General features: G+C 41.3%; 1 protein-coding gene across 2 annotated transcripts in view; it reads left to right on the top strand.

Annotated features, from left to right (window-relative positions):
- Positions 1–22,486, top strand: part of nlgn3a (neuroligin 3a) — a 185,772-nt gene that overhangs the window by 146,471 nt on the left and 16,815 nt on the right. For both annotated transcript variants that reach the window (XM_086019714.1, XM_086019706.1), the window contains one exon: positions 18,342–19,131. In XM_086019714.1, the coding sequence (XP_085875840.1) occupies positions 18,342–19,131 (790 nt within the window). The remainder of the gene's footprint in view (positions 1–18,341; positions 19,132–22,486) is intronic.

Here is a 22,486-nt window from a genome sequence, read left to right as displayed (position 1 = left end):
TCCAGACTCAACTCTTCCAAGCAAGCCTTTATGAACAGGGGCACAGACATATTGGAACAGTTTCAATTTAGTTAAGTGATCAGTCTTATAGGTGCGGCTGTAAATGTACACATACAATGTAACATGATTTCAATAGTTAAAAATGTTGAATGAATAACATATATATGTATATATATATATATATATATATATATATATATATATATATATATGTGTATATGTATATATATGTGTATATGTATACATATGTATATGTATATATGTGTATATATGTATGTGTATAATGTATATGTATATATGTGTATATATATATATATATGTATATGTATATATATGTATGTATATATATGTATATGTATGTATGTGTGTGTGTATATATATGTATATATATACATATACATATATATATATTATATATTACTGTTACTGCATGTCATTACATGGATAAGAAAAGGTAACATAGCAATACCTGTATCTTCAGCTCAGTGCCATTTTTCCATGTAGAGAACCTTTACTGCCCTTAATCCTCTCTTATCCTTCTATGACCTGCACCCCATCCTCCAACCACTCTGCCTTTAGTGGTAAAATGAGAATGGATGCCCGCAAACCCGTTTATCCATGTCTGTTTGTCGAAGATGTATTTTCTACTTTTGCCTTAGAGTAGGCAGAAATGAGGGAAGTCAGATTGATGAATGCTTGGGTCCGCACATTTTAATCTCAATTACCAAGCCAGTATCACCACAACACTTTGTGTCTGTAGATAGAAATAAAGCGATTTAAATTAATTGATCTACATTAGCGTTGTGACTGATCAGAGCTCATGGGCTGAGTGTTGACGTCCTCCTTAGGCTGCACATTTAATTTCAGAATTTGTAATTGATTCGATGTGAATTGTTTGAGTCTGTTTTCAGCCAGTAGAGCGTTTCCAAGCCAATTTTATGGACGCATACTGTATGTCATAAACCTGTTGTCTCAATGTGCACTTATAGTAAGTGGCTATGGTGGCTAAAGACTCTGCCACCGTAATTGACTCAATGGGAGTTTACTGTTTGAAACATGAGGCAGTGAATGCAGACATAGTGCTCTCCAGGGATAGGCTGTTGCAAAACTGCTGCTATTCAACACAGATAAGACACACAACCCCTCTCATTCAATGCATACACACACTAGACTGACACTAAAAAAAGAGAGCAGTGTTTTGGATTCTGGGGTGGGGGGAATAGTTAATGTCTCAAACGGCTAAAGAATACATTCAAATATCAGTTGACTACAAGATAAAATAAAATAATGACCTCTATTCCTCCAGTTAACTGAGAGTCAAAGCAATTTGCGTGTGTGTGTTTTTTTTAAATGTGCATTGTACACTATGTTCATTCAAGATGCGAGTGTGAGTTGTTGTTTGTTTTTCTGTGCCCTGTGATTGGCTGGTGACCAATGCTGGGTGTGCCCCACCTCTCATCCAAGTCATCTTGGATAGGGTCAAGGTCAACCATGACCCCACTGTGAAAAAGTGGTAATAGGAAATGGATGGATGCATGACTGTCCCATCAATGGTAATGGAAAGCATGGACATTAGCTTAGCATCTCTGTAAGCACACAGTTCAAAGGAGTATCTACTTATTCGCATCTATGGCTATTTTTTATTTAGGCAGTAGTTGTGTACAAGTTTTTCAAACATGTTATTTTGGGTGTAGTTTTTATACTTCATTTACAATAATTGTGTCCTGTACTAGGCATTTTTAGGCTACCAAAAAAAAAAGGACAAATCAATAATTTAGTACTGTGTTGAGTATTCTTAGGCCATGGAAAAAAGTGCTTGGATGTAACAGACAATCAAATACTCCTCCATTGATGGGTAAGTGTGGAATGGTGTGGTAGGGGCATTAAGGTGTGTTGTTTGGAGTGTGATTGAGACTTATGATGGCGGAGGTCAAAGGCATGTTGGCAGGTTGATGGCCGAAAGTGTGTGCGACACGGCCGTCTGCTGATTGCAGCCTTTTTTTAAGCAATAACGAGCGAAAATAGTCAGGTTCGCTGAACTACGTTGGCTTGTTCAATATGGATCAATGAGATGCTTTGTTGCGAAAAGACTCCCTCACGTTTGTCGTGTGGTAAGTCTCTGCATTTAATATGCATCTTAGACGCGGTTAGTTGGATCATTGTTTTATTTACTGCATCACTCATGGCTTTAAATATGAAAGAAGGCGTTTTGTGAAGGCGTTGTAGCCAAAATGAAAATGTACAGTACTGTATTGTATTGGGCAGGTGCGTTTGCTGGTGTGACGTTTCAACGGCTGGGGGCACGATGGGGGGGGCTTCACATGAGCGCAGATTTTGAAGTACTCGGATGTTGCTACGTGGCTTGGTTTTTGTACGTGTTTAATTAATTCAAGTGTCAAATTACTGATTGAATGTATTTTGCAGAGCTGGGCACTTGACCCTTTTTTGCCGGTGCGTCCTCCGTCCGCGACCTGGGTACCCTTCCGGCCTCGTCCCTCCGTCCTTATTCATATAAAATTATCGGCCCCCGACCCTATCCCTGTAAATCGGTTCTGTCATTATGTATGTCTTTCGCCCATAGTCAGCTGGGATAGGCTCCAGCACCTCCCCGCGACTCTGTACAGGATAAGCGGTTTGGAAGATGATGATGATGTGTAGTTAAAATGAAGACTGTGTGTTATACATTTTCAACAGTGGCAATGACTTGACAATAGTTGTAAATATATAAATGGTCAATATAGATTAATAATGCACAGAAATAACCCTTAATTTTTTTAAACAGAATACGTTAAGTTTTGAGAATGTTCACAAAATTAAAATAGCAAAGAATAAAAGAAAATATTTACTGGGCTACATATGACACGGCCAGCTGCAAAAACCGGGATAAGAAAAAAAGAGAAACCGCTGGGTTTAAAATAACACAATTTTGGGGAAAAAATACACAATATTGGGTCAATTGACCCACTTTCTTGCATTATTTTGTACAAAACAGCCCATTTTTTGGGGTTGCTTTGTACAAAAATAATTTTTTGGGTTGTTTTTGCAGAAAACAACCAAGAAGAAGAAAGAAAGTTTTTGACCCAAAATTGTGTTATTCTTAACCCAAATGTTTTTAGAGTGCAGCAGGACGGTCAAGCGACATGCTGACGTCCTCGCTGGCTCTGACACTGAGTCTCATCACTTGTCGTACTAGTAGAACTCGCGTTGTATCTCCCGTTGAAAAATCTCCTGCGCTGTTGTGTAACTAGTGGCGTATTTGAAGTGTTCTGAGGCAATTTTGTCATTTGCCCATTTCGCCAAGTAGGTTAATATGAACTTTGGCCACTTCGCAACCACGTCACATGCATGAGGGCCAGATTAAAATGCACCTCCGCCCTTTCTTAGTCCGCCCCTTTATTAAAACGTGCCACCCCCCGTCCTCCGCTGCAAAAATGGGCGTCCGTCCGGGACGGAGGGACGGACCGTTCCGCCCCCAGGGCGGACTGCCCAGCTCTGATATTTTGTAGGTAGTATTATGTGGATGTGAGTGTTGAATAGGAATATAAGATGTTATACAACTTGAACATAGCGGTGCCTGGGAACTCCAAAAAAGCTGGCGTTTTTTTAGAGGTTAATATCAATAAGTGTTTGCGGCTCCCGGTGTTTTATTTTCCATGGAAACCGGGTCGAAATGGCTCTTTGACTGTTAAATGTTGCCGATCCCTGCTCTAACTGTATTGTTTTTTGCACCAATCATTTTATGAGTCCTCCCTTTACCTTGCACTTTTGACATTGTAGGCTGAGTAGTTTTGGCCTAATCGCGCTAATGAGCAAACATATTTTTTTCCGAGTCATGTTCACATCCACAGTGTGTGAACGAGGCGAGCGCCTTTCATCTCCATCCTATTTCCATTCGCTGTTTATATGGCATGCCGCCTCGAATTATGCCGAGCCCGCGTGGCATCTGGCCTCGGGGCTGGTGGCACAATGGGCAGAGCAGGGGCCAGTGGTGTCAGACGCTGGGCGAGAAGCAGCACACACGCACACACACACGCGCAGCTAGAAGAATATGTTTACGCTGTTGGAACCGGAGCCAGGTCTTGCACGTTCATGTCTGCTACACGAGTTAATCAGCTTGGATGCAGCTGCTGGTGTGACCGCTGACCCTTAAAGAGGTTGTAATAGGTGGAGCCGTTCTAATAGGGAGAGCTCCATCATTTTGCGAGAAAAGCAGGAATTGCAGCACATCAGGGGAGAGAGGTTTTATTTCTCGCATGTCATCTGGTTGCGGTTCATTAACAGTGTTTTACATAGAAAAGAATTGTTGATCTTCTTGGTCAGGAAAAGAAAGGTTGCACTGCGTGCGGTGTCTAATTAGCTTGCTGAATTATACGACTGCGTGTGCCCAGCAGTGCTGGTCTTGTGGGTGTACTGTATTATTGTACGTGTCACATTTAGCCTGAAGATATTTGACGCTGGTTTGGAGATTGGGCATCCCTTGAGAAACAATTCATATTCATACAGAGGGCACACATGTGAAGCATGGTTATGCTCTTTGTATACATGCAAATGGTTTTGAATGGATGCTGTAGTCAGATGGGATCAGACGCAGACTCTTAAAGGCTTCCGAGCCAGATCCAATGTATTGAAAGAAAAGGGCCATCGTAAGCAATACGATCCACCCACTGTCTCTTGCTAGATTGCTATCCGGCTCTCCACCTTCAATACCCCCACAGCTAATTTGTTTCTGCAAGCACTTAGGTCCCTTAGCTTTTCGCTTTTTGCCTGTCATTCTTTCTTGCCATGGTTGCGCTAAACCCCTCCGGATCCCCTCACGGGGACGTAAACCCCTTGAGATGATTTGTCAGTCACAAATGCAACTATGCCCTCTCGGTGGCTTTCCTTGGTGCAAAAAAATGAGTTACATCCATCCCATCTGGCTGTCGCAGGCAAAATGTAGCCAAGAATAGAAGCCTGCCATCTTTCCATATTTCACGGCTGAGCTGACAAAGTCATGTGCGACTTATATCTTTGACCCTCCCGTGACATACTGTACATCTGATTTGTTTGTAAGGAGCTTTTCAGTGTACTCTTTGTCTCTGGTTATTGTTTTGTTGCTCCTCATGAGCTTTAGAGCCTTTCTGCACAGTTGATCGGATGTTAAACATACTGTATATTTAGAAACAGCAGGAGTCAGGACTTTCACTCCTGCCGCCTATCACGTGGACCATCGTACAATTAAGCGTAGCGTCTGTGCGAACTATAGGCGCTAATCGTTTCCTCTCAGCTCCCTGATCTGGAATCTATTTGTGGACACAGCAGGAGGCGAGGGAGAAATCAGAAAACATCTTTAACAAACTTGTCTCCTCTAATGAGATTAGTAGAGCCGCTTACACAGTCATGACATGGAGATCCACGCAGATAACCCTGTAATAACTCATTATTCTTCCCATTTCCGCATTGGCGCCTATTTGAGGCGGCGCGCATGTTGTTGTGCCCCATATCAGGCCCACATCTAAACACAACCGCGGCATGCAGCGAGCGTGGTGAATGCCGCCTCGAATGCCAGAACACAATGAAGGACATGGAGATAACAGCCTTTGCCTCTCACAGGCTGCGGCATTAGTGACACTTGCGTGAGTGCAATTGGGAAAAAAATTCAGCGCGCGGCCTCCTTGTCTTGCCTCGTAGGTTGTGGGAGTAAGTTACGACTATGTAGATGCAGCTGAATGAGTATGGAAAAGAGTGGTTTGATCACTGTAGTTTTTTAGGGACTGGATGAATAAAAATGCACTGTCGCTCATGGCTATAAAAGAGGATGGCTCGTAGTGTTCATACATCAACAAAAATGCTCTATTGATGCTTTCAAATTTGAATGAACCAAAATTGAACCACATTTGGTTAAAAATGTTGCTTTTAAATTCAAACCGCCATCATTAGCAAGTGAGCGTCAGACTTCAGTAGTAGGGCTGATTTATATTTACGCCGCACTCGTTTGATTTTGTGAAGTGAATGTTTAAAAGACTGCAGGTCAAAGTGTTTCATATCAATTCATGGTTCATTTGCGTTTATTTTAGCGTAAGCCTAACCTATAAGACAAAAACATTTACAGTAAGTAGAATAAATTGGATATTGTAGTACAGAATATTTTTTGTGTGTTCGTTAGAAAAATACATGAAAAGAGGACCTTGACAAACTAACTGCATATAAAACGCAATCGCAATATTGAGGGGGGAAAACTGGAATTAGATTCTTTTTTTCAAAATCGTTCATCTTTTTTCATTAAGCATCAATTGGTTAACTATGAGTGTGATTTCTAACTCTTATTTTTTTGGGAGGGGGTTCCAAGTCTAAAGTCCAAATAGAGATAAATAATGTGATAATACAAAGGTTATCTTATTTTTGCACTTGCATGACCTTTAAAGGTATAAATGTTAGGCGCTTGTGCTAACAATCTCGCAGCCGGCTGACACTGCACTATCCGCACATTTCATCGCATGCGCCTTGTGTCACACTCTGGACTAGTCGTTAGTCAGTCACAAGTCACATGCAAGGCACAAACAGACAACTTCACAGTCACACAAATGGACAGTTCAGAATCATCAATGAACTAAACACGTTTTTTGGAATGCGCGGCATGTGCGAAATGTAATATTGCGTATGCGTAAAAATGTTCTTGAAATCGGAACAAATCCCTTAGCATATTGTGTTTGGCCTCTGAGGTTGCACTTAAAAATGCTGTGTAACCTTTAAGTTCTGTGAGATAGTCTAAGCGGGTGCAATTATAATGGCATTGCCTGCACAAGTGGCTCAAATGGCATTTTAATTAAATAAAAGCATTATGCTACTTGGAGTGTCACATCCAATTTCATAGTCTTGGACAATACATCACAAATGCACCACAATGTTTAAACAATCGCACAGCATTGCTTTGGAGAATTCTGTTTTAGCCCGCTATGACATTCTACCAACTAGTCGGAAGCATTCCGAAGTTGTAAGACTCACCCGCCGGCCTAAATAAATTCCGCGAATTAAACTGCAAATTATTTTCCACTCAGGTTATGCCTTGTCTGCCTGCCTGTTGATTAGCAGCCAGATTGATGAGTTCAAGTAGGAGATGAAACCCTGCTGTGCTGTGCATACTGACAGAGCGATGCCAGCCTCTGTGCTTGCATGCGTGAGCCGTGTGTTCTATTGACCAGTGAATGTTAAATGTCTTGTCATAATTTGTAGGAGATACCACACACACACACCGTGCTCAGATGCGTATCGATCCAACGTACAGCCTGTCAATTAGGCCATTTCCATTCATCCTCTTCTTCCCCTCTCTTGCCATGTCCTCTATTATTTCTCATCCGTCCTTCGTATCGGTCTTCTATGCCATACTTTTTTATTTTCTCCCCTCTTTCCCCTCCATCCACACTTATGGATCAAACTCTTTATCTGTCCAAAGCTGCTGCCCGCAGGCAAGCAGCCCAGCTCTTCAGAGGCTCGAGCTGAAGACCAAACAACGTTATATAAGGCTAGCATGAAGCGTGTCTCACGCTGATAGATGAAAACACGGCCCCTCAAACACAGCATCTTTTATGGTGTCCGGATGGAGGACAAGAAGGTCTGTCCTTCTGTTTGGAACTCCACTGCTCTTAACTAAAATATTGCTATAGCAACTCCAGGAAAGTGAATGTAATTAGTGTTGGGTGTCTTTTGTGATTTGTCAATCGAGAATCGAGAAAGTATTAACATGTGGCTGTTCCACTAAAATTTAGAGTGCATAATTATATATCGTCGTTTTCCTGTGAAAAACACTTATCTCCAATTTTGGAAACGTTTTTAATTTTCACATTAACGCGATGCCTCTAACGCGGAAACACCATTCATGTAAAAATAAGAAAATGAAAAAAAAGGGAGGTAAGTGTTTTTCACATGACAGCAACGATATATTACTGTGACCCAGAAGATAATTTTGTTCGTGTGATTGTACTTTTATTATACACCGAACAATGTTTCAGAAGTTACACGTCTTGGATTTTGTATTTTTTATTTGTTGTTTACATGCATATTTGATTTGCACAGACATGTAAAGGCACTTCACTTATTTTCTGTTTAGCTCGGGATAGAGGCTGACACCGGTAATGACAGGTTGAAATCTGGATTCGTATTGAGGTGCACACCCGGACCTCCATCCAGCACATCGACAGTTGCAGACAGATTGTGGGAAATCATTAGCATAACTAGTGTCTTCAAATAGATTAATATAATTAATTATTGATCAAAACCTTATTAATTAAAATTAAGTTGAGCACATATGTTATTTCATAAGTAGTAGTAGTTGCCCCTCGCATTAGTCAGTGCCCAAGATGTAACTTTCAATCTCAAAAAGGTTAGTGACCAATGGATTACTGTGCATCCTTGAAGAACAACCATTTTAACTTCAGTTGTATGATTAAGATATAATCGCACACTTGTGTATCAGCAGGTGTTGAAAATGAGTTTTTAATAACTTTTTCACTTGTCTTGTTGAGTTTGCTTCTCATGCTAATTGCTGCTATCTTGCTAGCATTAGCTGTCTGCAGTGCATGACGCTACTATGAGATTATATTGTAATATTATTTGTCAGTCTGTGTGTTTTTTGTTAATTTTTATTACTGGGATGTTTACATACGGGAGGGAACTGAAGATCTGTGTGCCGGGAGCTACAGAAGTTTTTTTTTTTCGCCAGCTTCATCATGAGTTGAATTGTGCTAACTAGCTAGGAGCAGAATGGCTAATGTGGTGCAACCATGTGCGATTATAATGAGGCCTAGTCTGTGATACAGATGTGATGTGGCTATTATTTTCTTTTATGTAAAATTATGCAGCAAAACTTTACTGGAATTAATGTTTCATTATTGCGTATGTTTCAAGGAATAGTTCAAATGTTAAATCATAATTTGCGGTCGATGATAAGGGATAGAATGTTCCAAAAGAAAAAAAAAAGACAAGAAAAACTATTGTCGAAGTTGAACTTCATTATGTTGTAACAATCAGCTATTTTTTAGACAGGTCACACTTACTCTGTCGAAGGCTGAAGTGACAGCTGAAACTGCCAACAAGATACGAGGTTTTTTTTTGTCTTTACTGAATAAAAAATTGTCTAAAAAAAAAAGAAAAAAGAAAAAGAAATTTCTAACCAGTGCTGAAATAGTGTTTAATTTTTTTTATGGCCGCACAAACTCGTAATATCTTTTGGATCAATCTAGGCAGATTTTATATATATATATATATATATATATATATATATATATATATATATATATATATATATATATAATTAATAACGTATAATTAATACGTTATATATATATATATATATATATAATTAATAACGTATAATTAATACGTTATATATATATATATACATATATATATATATATATATATACATATATACATATATATATATATACATATATATATATATACACATATATATATATACATAATACTACTGCGAGTGCAGTGCCAACTATGCACTTTTTGGCCCGGATACAAAAATTGGACCATCCAACCCATGTTTAATTTCGTCAGATGTATTTTGAAGTTGACAAGTTTGATGTTGGACAGAAACTTACTGGAATAGAAACACCATTTAGTGTCTATTTCAGGACTTCTGGAACAAATATGAAATTATCTGTCGGGCTAATTCATGATTTGACCATTTTGTTTAATAAGCTGTAGCCACAAGGCTGTAGCCATGGTGACGGCAGCTTTAACCCTATGACTGCAAGTTACCAAGGATGTAAAATGGGGCTAATTCAATCTCCTGAGGTGAAATAAACCACTTCATATAGCTTTATCGTTTGATGTGAAATAATGATTCCTTGTAGGAGATGAGGCTTAAAATGAATAATAGAAAAACAGCAAAGAGGGAAAAAGTGAAACTTAGCAAGATTTTCACTAGATGTGTTTTATATATATATTTTTTTTACAACAGAGGATGCACCGTATAGTGCACTGGTCTGTGGAGATTTGCTTACAGTGAAAAGATGCTTGAGGTAAGATGGCTCAGAGGATTCAAGCTTCGTCGAGCGCAGGCTTATGTCTAATAATTAGCAAGGAGGGACTCAGTACGGGCCCTCGGAACAGAGACAGCGAGAGCTCGATCGAGAGCGACGCAAAACAGAGCACGGGAAAGATTAAAGACAAGGAAGAGGCAAGTAGCTGGAGCTGTGGGGGAGAGAGCGGCGTGAAATGGAACATTTCCGTGTTAGTCTTTTTGGTTATACTGCTTGTGAAGAAATTTAAAACTATTTTTACAGCATTAGCTCTTCGAAATGTGATCTTTTGTTGTGAATGTATAATATTGGTGAAATTTGACAAAGGATACATACAGGGTCATACGATAGCACATTTTCCCTTTCTCAATACTCAGGCCAACATGTCCCTACTCTATCCAGGTACGATTATTGTTTCTATTACCTCGTCCATCGCAGAGGAGCAGAGTCGTCATCGATGTGTCAATGTAACATTTTAAGGGCGATATATGATGCAGAATCAACTTTTTTGAGCATTTAGCTGTGCTAAAATGCAGTTTCCTCATCAAAAACTCTGCTCTTTAGCCCTCTCTAAGCACCAGCCCCGCCCGACCGAAGAAAATGACCGGACCCTGACATTATTACATTACAATACCCCGTACCTACCCTGCCGTGTAAACATACGGCGACTTTTTCCAAAACCCAACAGTTATCGGCCAAACGCGTATCTTTTTGCATCGGTCAGAAAGCTCCTGCAAACGTCTTCGGGGTCACTTTGGTGTTTCTTGAACTTCAAATTCATGTTCCGCTCTGGATCGAGAACACAAGGCTCCACGATACGTTCCTTGGATCGTCTCTTTACTATTTACTTTTCGGTGCGCTGTGCGCGCTGCTGGCTTTGAGATGATGTCATGAAAGAGGCGCGGCAGCCAGACGGGGAGAAACGGGGTTCTGATGAACCAGGCGTCGTACTTCCGGGTTGGAAAATCTTTAATCAGACATTTGATTGTGCTAAAGGTTATACATCATCATGAATATACCTATAGTTAACTGTGTAAAGCTTAAAATAGCATGATACATCTTTAAAATGTAAAAACATGGAAAAATAAATAGTTTGCACAGAGGCACATACATTGTCTTGTGCCGCAAATTGGCAAGATTAGGTCATGCCATACTGACGCTTGTCAGTCATCATTTTACTTTTATGGCTTAGTTTTTCAAACAAACACAGTTATTATGATTTTAGTTCTATGTTAGGGTAGGCTGTGGTCACTGTTATTATAGTTAACTGAAAACTAATGAAATCACTAAAACTGAAATTGAAAAAAATATTTTCATTAACGAAATCAAATAAAAATGAGAGCTGTTAATGATAACTAACTAAAACTACATTTTAGGTTTATAAAACAAACTATAATTACAGCCAAATTCTTGTTGTTTTTCATTTAGGTCAATTAATTTCAATACAAGAGCATTTGGGGTTTATTTTAAATGCATTTAATACGTTATTATTGTACTTCCATATAGATGAAAGAGGGTCGAAGAGTCGTTTGAGAATTGTAGTCAACTTTATTATAGAATACTTCATGACCCTTTTCTCTCTACAAATAGGCCATATCTGAGAAAAACTCAAACTAATACTTAAACTACAAAAACAAAAAAACGCTATAAAAACTGATCACAACTAACTGAATTTAAAAAACTAAAGTCAAAATGAAATAAAAACGAACTACTGTATAATGAAAAATCCAAAACTATTATAAGTCTGGCTATGATAGACTTTGGCATGTTTTGAAATCCGTACAAATCTGGGTTACTTTTCCACTGTAGGAAAAAATATGGTAATAAACCGAGGACTCCCTATATTTTGCAGTGGAAAACTGACATGCAGAGTTGGGCCAACCTATGCAGTGGCCCAGTGGCATAACCCTGGGGATTTTCTGTGCTTCCTTCTTCACATTGTAAAGGCCTTTTCACACTGCACTTAGCAGAGCGCAGTGTGCTGTCAACCAATGGCAAACATGCCCCTATTGAAAGATTTTCAGTTGGAAGGCGAGGTGCATCCAGTACCAAATATGTGCATGCCTGCGCCGGGCTGCCATTGTTCAGGGTGCTATCCTGCGCCCTGCTTCACGATGAACACCAGGAAAACCAAGTGCGGTGTGAAAAGAGCTTAAGACAGCAAAAACATTTTTATTGTTTTTTTATAGTCAACCACTATATCCCAGGGCCAATCTGATAAAAATCATTACTGATGCTTCAGTTACATTTGCCAGCTGCTCCAGATTACAAAGTACACTCATTACAGTGCATTCTGGCTTCATCGCCAACATAACATCCTCGTCCATTAACACGCATACATGCCACTAAGCACATTAGCAGTGATCCAAAGCACTGCTTCGTCATGTTACTCTCTCCAGAGATGCCCCATTGGCTTGTTCAAACCAGCATTTCATCCAAATTCCACTCGTCCAAAGACGGTGTGAGCCTGTAGTTTTGAATTGTGGCACTCTAACCCATCCAAGGGTCATCATCTTTTTTTTTTTCCCCCTGCCCTTTATCGACAATAAATCATCCCCAGAAGCCACACCACCAATCAGGGGCCTGAACCACATGCCCATTTAACGGGTGTCTAGTGAGGGGGGCAGCACGGTCAAGGTCAGCTCACCGCAGCGTTGAGACGACAGCGGTGCTACGCGACAGCATTTTAGCCACGACCCAATGAGTGATTACCTCGGAGCTCCAGTCATAATTCAGCGTGACCTCAATCTGCCAACAGCGCTGTGCTTTGATGGATCAGCTCATGGTTAAGGTGTTGGGTTCTAGCATGTCAAATAGGCAGATAGCGATAGGGAGATCTGTTGCGTCTTCAAAGAAAACGCTTTCGATACCAACCTACAATGATGGTGTTTCTTCTCTGCGAAGTAAAGACTTTCTTAACTACAGTGTCACAAACATTAACCCCGTCACGATGATTCATGTGCGTTAATTCATCATCTTTACGTCTTATCAAAGTCAGCACTGACACACCTGCACGCGCACACGCATCCACCCTGCTGTGGATAATTAGTGGATTCTCTCAGTGGGTGATCAGTGCTTGTGCTCCCCCCACCCCCCCTCTCTCACTCTCTTTCTCTCTGACCTTCCCCAGTGGGCTTCCTACCACAGTGGGGCTCATCACACACAGCTCTAATACATATTTATTGCCCCAGTGACAGCTCCTGTGCGCTGGATTTATATCATTCTCGGCAAACAATAGTGAAGCCCAACTCACTCTTGCTCCCTTTCATCAAACAAAGCGAAAGATAAATCTCGTAGTGTCAGGCCCGCTCAGTCGTCCTCGGCAGTCAGCCATCTGCGGCTTGCGATGCGCACGCTGCCAGGACCGGGCGGGCCCAGTTGCATTCGTAGCGCCACTAAATAATGGTAAATAGAGTTGATATAATGTACTCTGTATGGCATGACGGGGCCTAATCCATTCCAGCCCCCCTAAATAAACACATTTGTTGTTACAAGTTTTTAAGATAAATTGTACTGTAGAGTGTAAAAACATGTATATGTAGCACCTTGGCTTTAGTATTATTGTCCCGTTCAATAAACGGCTCAAAGAGCATTGATGAATGTGGCTCTCCTTGTCCGCAGGCAATTATTGCATTACAGCATCTTGATTGCACTTTTTTTTGTCACTTGAGCAGCATCATATCTGAGGCTCGCAAATTTTGGCTCACAAAACAAAGAGTAAAAAAAAAAATCAGTCAACCAACCGACGGCTTGTAAATTAAGGGAACTTGAACTGGGGTCCTCATAATTCAAGGTGCCACTGTATATTGTGATGTTGATATTAATGGCCATATTATATTTCAATGGGAACTAAGGTGGCTAGCCCAACTATAACTTCTTAATTAATAGAGTAAGAGCTGTGTACCAATACTTAATATCAAGTATGCCTTGTTGATCACAGAACTTCCCTGCAGGCAAATATGCTCTCCTTCAGTGTATGATCAAATACATTTACATGGAGACGGCACCGAAGGGCAAACTCCCGGCACCACGTATGCCTCTGCTTGCTGTGCCTATATTAAGTTGAGAAGTGAAGAGAGGCAACTCCAAGAAAGGGCTAGGAGAGGGCAAATAAGGACAGAGGAGGATAGTGACAAAGATGGGTCAGACGAGCCCGAGCAGCTGCCGTGCATCCCCACTCCCACACCAGAAAATTGCATCTTATAGCTGTCACTCTAATGCTTCCAAGTGGGTAAAATCCTCGACATCTGCTTCCATTCGCAGAGACGCAACATAGGCCACCACCCTGCAGAGACGTGCAGCTGATAGGACAGCTTGAAGGGCAGTGATGCTCGTGGTGGCATTCATATCCAATGTGAATGATTTTGGAAAACAGAAACAACAAATGAAAACTCCAGATTTGCAGTGGAATGTATTGGGTTTGTCGCAAATCTTCTCATTGGCATTTCTGGCACACACGTCTATGTTGCAGAGGTTATTTTGTCCTGTGCAAACTCTTTTAAACAGCTCACAATCGATCTGTGTTTTGAAAGTAAATTGTTTAGGCAATTTCTAAACCGCTTGTCTTCATTACGGTTGTGGGTAAACTGGAGTCTATCCCAACTGACTTGAGGTTAGATGCAGGATCTAATCTAGCCCGTACTGGTCGGCAGCAAGTCGCAGGGCACATCTAGACAAAAAAACATTCACACTTGCATTCACACAGTCTTCAGTGAACCTATAACACTCTAAAATCAGTTGGGTTAAAAATAACACAATTTTGGGTCAAAAAATGGACCGATCCAATATTTGGGTCAATTTGACCCACTTTCTTGCGTTGTTTTGTAAAAAACAGTCCCATTTTTGGCATTGTTTTGTTCAAAGCTACCCATTTTTGACCCAAAATTGTGTTATTTTGAACCCAACTGTTTTTAGAGGGTGCATGTTTTTGGAACGTGGGTAGAGGCTAGAGTACTTGGTGAAATGGATGCAAGCACAACGAGAACATGCAAACTCCAAACGTGAAAATCTTAATTGAAATTCAAACCCAGAAGCTCAGATGTTGAGGCAGATGTTTTAAACACTAGGTGACCATTCTGCTGACTATATTTCACTTCATGCTAAATAAATCCAATTCACCAGGCTTAGATTTAAAGTCAGAAAGACATTTTTAGAATATAGTAAACAATGCTTGTTTGTACTGTATAATTCCAGGTTAATCGGCTCAGCGGCCTTTCACATACCTGTATGTACAAGGTGAGCAAGAGTTGTGGCAGGACATCTCGTGTCTGCTACACCATGACAGCGCACCCGCTCACAAAGCCACAAGCAGGCGACTCTTCCGGGCCGAGAACATCCTCCCTTCTCACCTGGCCTGGCCCCGCTTGATTTTTTCCTCTTCCCCAAGGTTAAGGGAGTTATCAAGGGGACCTGTTTTTAAGATGTGGATGACATCAAGATGGTCTTGACAACTGAGCTGTGGAGGATCTAGGAAGAATCCTTCCACGGATGCATGAAAGTGTGGCAGAGAAGGTTGCGAATGTGCGTTAGACTCCGGGGAGATTATTTTGAAGCGACATCAGTCCTGGAACCTTTCTGACGCATACTCTAAATAGTTCTGTTATATAAAGTGCGCCTTTTGGGTTGGGCAAAAAATGTGTTGAAGGACAAACCAAGATGTGGTTTGAATATATCTTTAAAGTTTTATAATGATTGGATAGTTAATGTGTTGTGACTGATTTGCTGCCTCGCTCCTTCCCTGCAGTCAAGGTTTTGGTGCATGGATTATGGAGATAAAATGCAAAAGGAATAACCGTATAGGACTATAATTCTGGATAGTTCATTTAACCATTTACCATATGAGATATCATGTATCTTTTGTCTTTTTGTCATTGAAAGTAGAGTGGTTCACATAGCTGACTTCGGTGTAGGTGGCAGGGCATGCATTCTCACCCAACGTACATTTCACAAACGCAATTGTAACCATCAGGTCAAGGTTGTCTGAGCTGAGGTAGTTTGTGAACAGAAAAATGGAAATCATAGAAAATGGGTGAATGAATCTCACTCTTTGTATTCATGCAAGAAAAAGTCCCATATATTGCAACCAATTTGTGTGGGTTTCGCACTATAATAGGTAATCCATCTGGAGCATTCTACATATTGTGTTGTTGAATTGAGTTTAACTCTATTGAGCGATGATGTGGCTATAAAGCGTGATTCTAAAAATAAGATTATTTTTTTGTGCACAGTAACATCTTTGTTATCGCTTGTCTCAGCATTCATACAACTTGCACACTGAAGTTATCGCAATCGGAACCCATAGCAGAGTGCACCTCGTAGTGTAACTTTCAAAAACATTTAACAGTTCACCCATGCGTACAAATTAATTCTACTTACTACTTGCGAACAAATGTAAATAGGAGTGTAAATAAACACTAAATCTTTGCCAAGAAGAAATAAGCCCCCCGCTGCCACTGATTAAGGCTACCAAAGTGATATATCTGGCACTTAAGTCTTCTGTTTACCTCATAAACACAGAGACTTCAGCAGCCACCCACACTGATGCTGAAATATGACTCTCAAACTCTGCATGCCAGCATGCGTCTCCACACGATGTTGTGGAAACATCTTGTGACGTTTTGTTACCACTCGTAATTACTTGTCGTCTGTTGCGCCTGCCACCATAACAACGTCAGTGGAATTCAATCACTCTGACCGTAACGATGACATGAACGATAAAGCAGCGTGGTCAAGCGGCTGGAGCTTGGCCTCTGACTCCCAAATCGGTAAGGCAGCACTGGTGCTGTAATGCTGAGACTCAATGATGACGCGAGGAAAGCGTACCGCAAACAGAGTGGATGTCACCTTTAATCTGCTCTATGTAATGGGAACATTTTTCGAAGGGATGCAATTCAATTATTTCGGAGGAAATTATGTTTCTTATTTGGGACGTATGCCTTGTGGTAGAAAGTCGTCTCAGATTTCCTTCATTCTCCACTGCAACTAAACGGTAATTTCATTTGGGAGAGAACCCAAGAGACTGTAGATTTGTTTGTGTTGGTTTCCACTACACACACAACACTAAAGTCCTATATTTCCTAACATCATGGGGGGTCTGTATCATAATGCATTTATTGCCATACATCACACACACTGTCTTTCCGTGTATGCCACCAGGTTGTATTTTCTTGGCAAGTAAATGTGCACGGCTCCATTCCCTCCGCACATGAGGAGTAGGAGTTTACTTTTATTTATAGCAATCCACCCACAATCTCATGTAGAAGCCAGTGATTATGTGATGTGGGTTAAAAAAAACAAAAAAAAACAGATGCATAAGTAGTTGTATCTATAAAAGGTAAATGTCAGAAGGGGCTATGAAGGGAGACTTCATGAATAACTAATTAGGTGTTTTAAATGTCATTCAATGCCTGTGACTTGTAGAATAACATTATAACAAAGTAAAGAAGTACAAAACGTCTGTAGATGTATGAGGAGTAAGAATTCAACAGTGTGTCGACTTTCAGTCATGGTCAACAGATAGCAATCCACAAAAGTTGATTTCAAAATCAGTTTAGTGGTTGTTTCACTTTTAATCCAGAAGGCTTCTTGAAGCTGTTTTACCTTTAGACCAAGCCTCTTGAAAGTTGAGAAGAAATCTATCATTGATTTGGCTTTTGTGAGATGTATGAACAACAAGCATTGGCACCATTTGCCGTCCAGCTCCTTTATCATAACCAGATACTATTTGGATAACGGTGACTCTTAACCTGCTTCCAGTTCACGGTATACCCCATCAAGTCATCTGCGTTTGACTCTGGCTTCCCTGTCACCCTGAACAAGATAAGCAGTATAAAATGAAAGAATGAATCATTTCAAATGCATTCGTGTCCGCAGAGTTTACTTTGAGATCCGTGAATATTTTGTTTCTGTTAATTCGTTTTTTCCACATTGTTTCCTTGAATTCTCTCACTGTAACAAAAACCTGCAGTGCCATATTCTCAGCATCTGCCTCTGACAAGCATACAGATTATTATTGTGGGAGTTGTAGGGATGGGAAAGGAAATGACAGAGTGCTGGTGCTCTCGTCTGTCTGCGAGCAGTCTGTAAGACCAGGCCATCTGCGCATTCATTATCACAGACATGATTCTCTTATTGTAGGGATCTATTATTGTCCTATGTGGGAGCAAGAACTTGTTGTCAGTCGGGGCTTTGTTCTTATCAGCTGTGCAGCTGACAGTCAGGTCTCGAACATGACAGCAGCCAAATGAACAGCCATTGTGTTTTGTAGCGCTTAACTGAATTATCCACGAGACACACCAATTATGATCTGTTCCTTGTGTTCTTGTGCAGGTCTCTTCCACCGAGCCATAATTCAGAGTGGTTCGGCGCTGTCCAGCTGGGCGGTGAATTACCAGCCGGTCAAGTATACACGCCTCCTGGCGGAGAAGGTGGGCTGTAACGTCCTGGACACTTTAGACATGGTGGACTGTCTGAGGAAGAAGAGCTCCAGGGAGCTTGTGGAGCAGGATATACAACCGGCAAGGTACCACGTGGCTTTTGGACCTGTAATTGATGGCGATGTCATTCCAGATGACCCTGAGATCCTTATGGAGCAGGGAGAGTTCCTCAACTATGATATAATGCTGGGCGTCAACCAAGGCGAGGGCCTGCGCTTTGTGGAGAACGTGGTGGACTCCGAGGATGGCGTCTCTGGAAATGACTTTGACTTCTCTGTGTCTGATTTTGTGGACAGTCTGTATGGATACCCGGAGGGTAAAGACACTCTGAGGGAGACCATTAAGTTCATGTACACAGACTGGGCAGACAAGGAAAATCCAGAAACCAGGCGCAAAACTCTGGTGGCTCTTTTCACCGACCACCAGTGGGTGGAGCCCTCTGTGGTAACAGCAGATCTCCACGCTCGCTATGGCTCACCCACCTACTTTTATGCCTTCTACCACCACTGCCAGAGTCTCATGAAGCCTGCCTGGTCAGATGCCGCGCACGGGGACGAGGTCCCATATGTTTTTGGAATTCCAATGATCGGTCCAACTGACCTCTTCCCCTGCAACTTTTCAAAGAACGATGTCATGCTCAGTGCTGTGGTAATGACCTACTGGACCAACTTTGCCAAGACTGGGTGAGTTGATGCTTATCTTTGAGACTCCTTGGTTTTTAGGATTTTATTAAAGAATGGTGTATAATATGATATAAGGAATACATTTGATGATATAAGGACATTTCTTTATATTTACTCTTTAAATATAGCCAGCCATTTTCAAAAAAAGAGAACCTCTTGAGTGCCAGACAGTTTAGAGCAAGTGGACAAAGAAACTACCAAATGAAAGATAAGACTCTGAAAGACATGTTTTGTGAAAAGATATATTTTCGACACAACAGTGACTTTTATTCTAATCATTTTTGCTTTAGTGATGCCTCAAACATCTGAACAGTCCATTTTCTATAAAATACCAACAACAATGAAAATGCGCTTTTGATGGCAAAATAATGCATTTACAGTGAATCACCAATGTAACAGTTTTACATTTGACAATCTTTTTAAACTATTTGCACGCTATTTAGTAGTAGTAGTATTTAGTAGTGTGTGTGCGTGCTATGCATATGTGTGCATGCATATGTGTGTGTGTGTGTATATGCTGCTACCCAGAGGTGGGTAATCCAGGTCCGGAAAGTAAAAACCCTGCCACAGTTCGGCTTTAGCCACAGGTGCTTCTAATCAACTGAGCTCGTTTACCTGCCGGTTGAGTAGAAGCACATGTGGCTAAAGCCAAACTCTGGCAGGGTTTTCACTTTCTGGACCTGGATTACCCACCTCTGCTGCTACCCACATTACATCATCGCTCTACTTCTACATTTAAATAATCTCCGTCATCTTTTCTCTCTTTTGTGACACTGTAGTAGATTTAACTTGACAAACACGCTGCTTGTAGCAGTTGCATTTCCAAGGGTCTCCCATGTTTTATGACACATTGTGAGCGCCTCCAAAAGAGATCTAATGCCGCCATCTGCTGGCCACACGTTTTGTTTTATTTTATTATATATTTTTTTACTTTCCTGGCTTAAAGGGACATTGTTTAGAATTCAGTGCCATCGAATGGTGAACTAATAGAATGCAAAAACCAACGTTTGAATTGCATGCGCCCACACTACGGTGCCTCAGAGAGACCACATGTCGCAAGCTTACCACCAGTTTCCTCAGCAGAGGCGCAAGGAAAATGTCATCACAATTGAATTCTAGTATTCCCTCAAGTGACGGAGTAAGTGCATTGCATTTGTTACACATTCTGTAGTTATGATGTGACATCATGTTTTGACATTTTCTAAGTTTGTCTCCTTCGACTTTCCGTAGCAGAAAGTTGGCAGCGAATCATGGCAACCTCCAGTCGGGAAGGCGCTCCCTATGTAATATAATTATCAATTACCAGAGCTGGGCAGTCCGCCCCTGGGCCGGACCGCCGGGCCGGATGGATGCCCATTTTTGGGGTGGGGGGTGGCAAATTCTTAAAAAGGGCTGGACTAAGCATGGCCGGAAGTGGATTTTAGTCCGGCCCACTAATCAACCCTCATGCGTGTGACGTGGTCGCGAGGCGGCCAAATTTAATCTCAGCCTACTCGATGAAAGGCTTCTTTTTAGGCTTCTTTCTACTCCCGCATCGGCACGAACGACAACTGCCGCATTGATTCACATGACCTACGCAAGTGTGCTGTTGGGGACAGGTCTGCGACACATGCAACGCACCCATCAGGAAATGTTGCTGCTCTGATCGGTCCATGTCACATGTTGCGATGACATACAGTTTCCCACAGAGGAGAGGATGCACCACGCAGCTCGTTGCTGCTGCAAAACAAACTAGTTTGGCAGCGGCGTGGGTGTTATGTCACGCAGATCGTTTTCGCAATAAAATTAAATGTATCGTCTAGTCATCTTGGTCCATTTATGGTTGTAGCAGACACGATATCCATTGTTGTCGCTGTCTTTTTAAAGCGACGACCCCGACTTGGATCACAACTGTTTCAAAACAACTTGTCTCCACGAGTATAGTCAAGCTGCGCGCAGCACTCAAGGATGACGCTGGCACATCAAGGTGGAGTTCATGCACTTCTTCTGGCGTCTTCCCTACTTCTGGAAATACGCCGTAGCAAACCTGCTATGTATAGTGGTTTGCTGGTATGCTTTTATTTTGAAGGCCGGGAAATGTGAAGGAGGGGAAGCTTGGAAAATAAGTAACTTGTTGAATGCTTGCAGGCTTGATGTCTGTTGGACCCAAATAATTATACAATACAATAAAACCAACCCCAGGGCTCGCAATGGAAGTAAGCACACACAGCAGGGTAAGTACTAGTGGCGCGTTTGAAGCATGTTTAAAGCGTGTCCACAGCGGGTTTGAATAGTAAATTAGCCAGCTAATGGTCTTTAAATAAACCTCTTTCGTTCCGTTAGCATCCCTCCGGCGGCGGCGTCATGCACGTTTTTTTTTTTGGGGGGGGCGGAACGGGTGGGAGGGTGATAGTTTTTATGAATGGGGGGGTCGAGGCCGGAAGGGTACCCATCTCAAGGGTGGAGGGTCGCAGCCGGACCGGCAAAAAAGGGTCAAGTGCCCAGCTCTGGCAATTACTAGACCTACGATTATATAAAAAAATGTATGTTGATGTGCTAGAACATATTGTTAGCATATTGTAGAAATTAATAGTGGTTTTTTTTTAATGAATGAACATTGAAAAATCGAAAAATTCTACACACTGTCCCATTAAGGATCAAAAACCACGGATAGCCAAGACTTTTCCCGTAAAAAAAAAAAAACTAGTTAACGGCAATTGACGTCGACGGCGTTCCTCATTATGATTCCCGTTGACGGCATTTCACATCTATGATGCTCAAAGAATTAATTGACAGAGTGAAATTAAATGGCTTTTAAATCGGGCAAACCAATAATAACTGTATTCAAAACTTGCTGCAGTATATTATCAGTGAAAAGTAGCAGAGGAAATCCAATCAGACTCCTATTAAAAGGACTTGAAATAGTGTATGCAAGAAGGAAGTGCCACAAAGGATAAGTGTGCAGAAAAGAGGAAAAAAAACACTTTTTAACAGATATTTTTTTAGAGGTGTTTTGGGGAAAAAATGACACATATTGAATGTGAGGAAGATTAAATGTACCTCCAGTGGGTGCGATGCAATTTGTGCTCAGCTGACTTTCTGCACTGAGTACAAGGCCTGTCCTTATGTATGTGTCTGTGTCTGTTTGGGTTTTTTATTTTGGACGGGGGAGCTGAAAATGCTATCGCTGCTCCATTGTAGTCAGGCCCTGAAAGACACAATGACTTATCAGAAAGGCAACTCTTGCCCTCACTGGTATTGATTTCTTCAGCTTGGACCCAGATGATCACTCCTGCCCAGGGTGAATACTTAATTTCACCTTTTCCCATCACAAATTACAAGGCCATTTTTGCACAACTAGTCATCATTTCATCCA

This window comes from Filicampus tigris, chromosome 2, assembly GCF_054856515.1.
Source record: "Filicampus tigris isolate MCC_2025a chromosome 2, RoL_Ftig_1.0, whole genome shotgun sequence".
Lineage (NCBI taxonomy): Eukaryota > Metazoa > Chordata > Actinopteri > Syngnathiformes > Syngnathidae > Filicampus > Filicampus tigris.
Note: the sequence above shows the minus strand (reverse complement) of the source record. Positions and strands in the feature narration are given on the sequence as shown.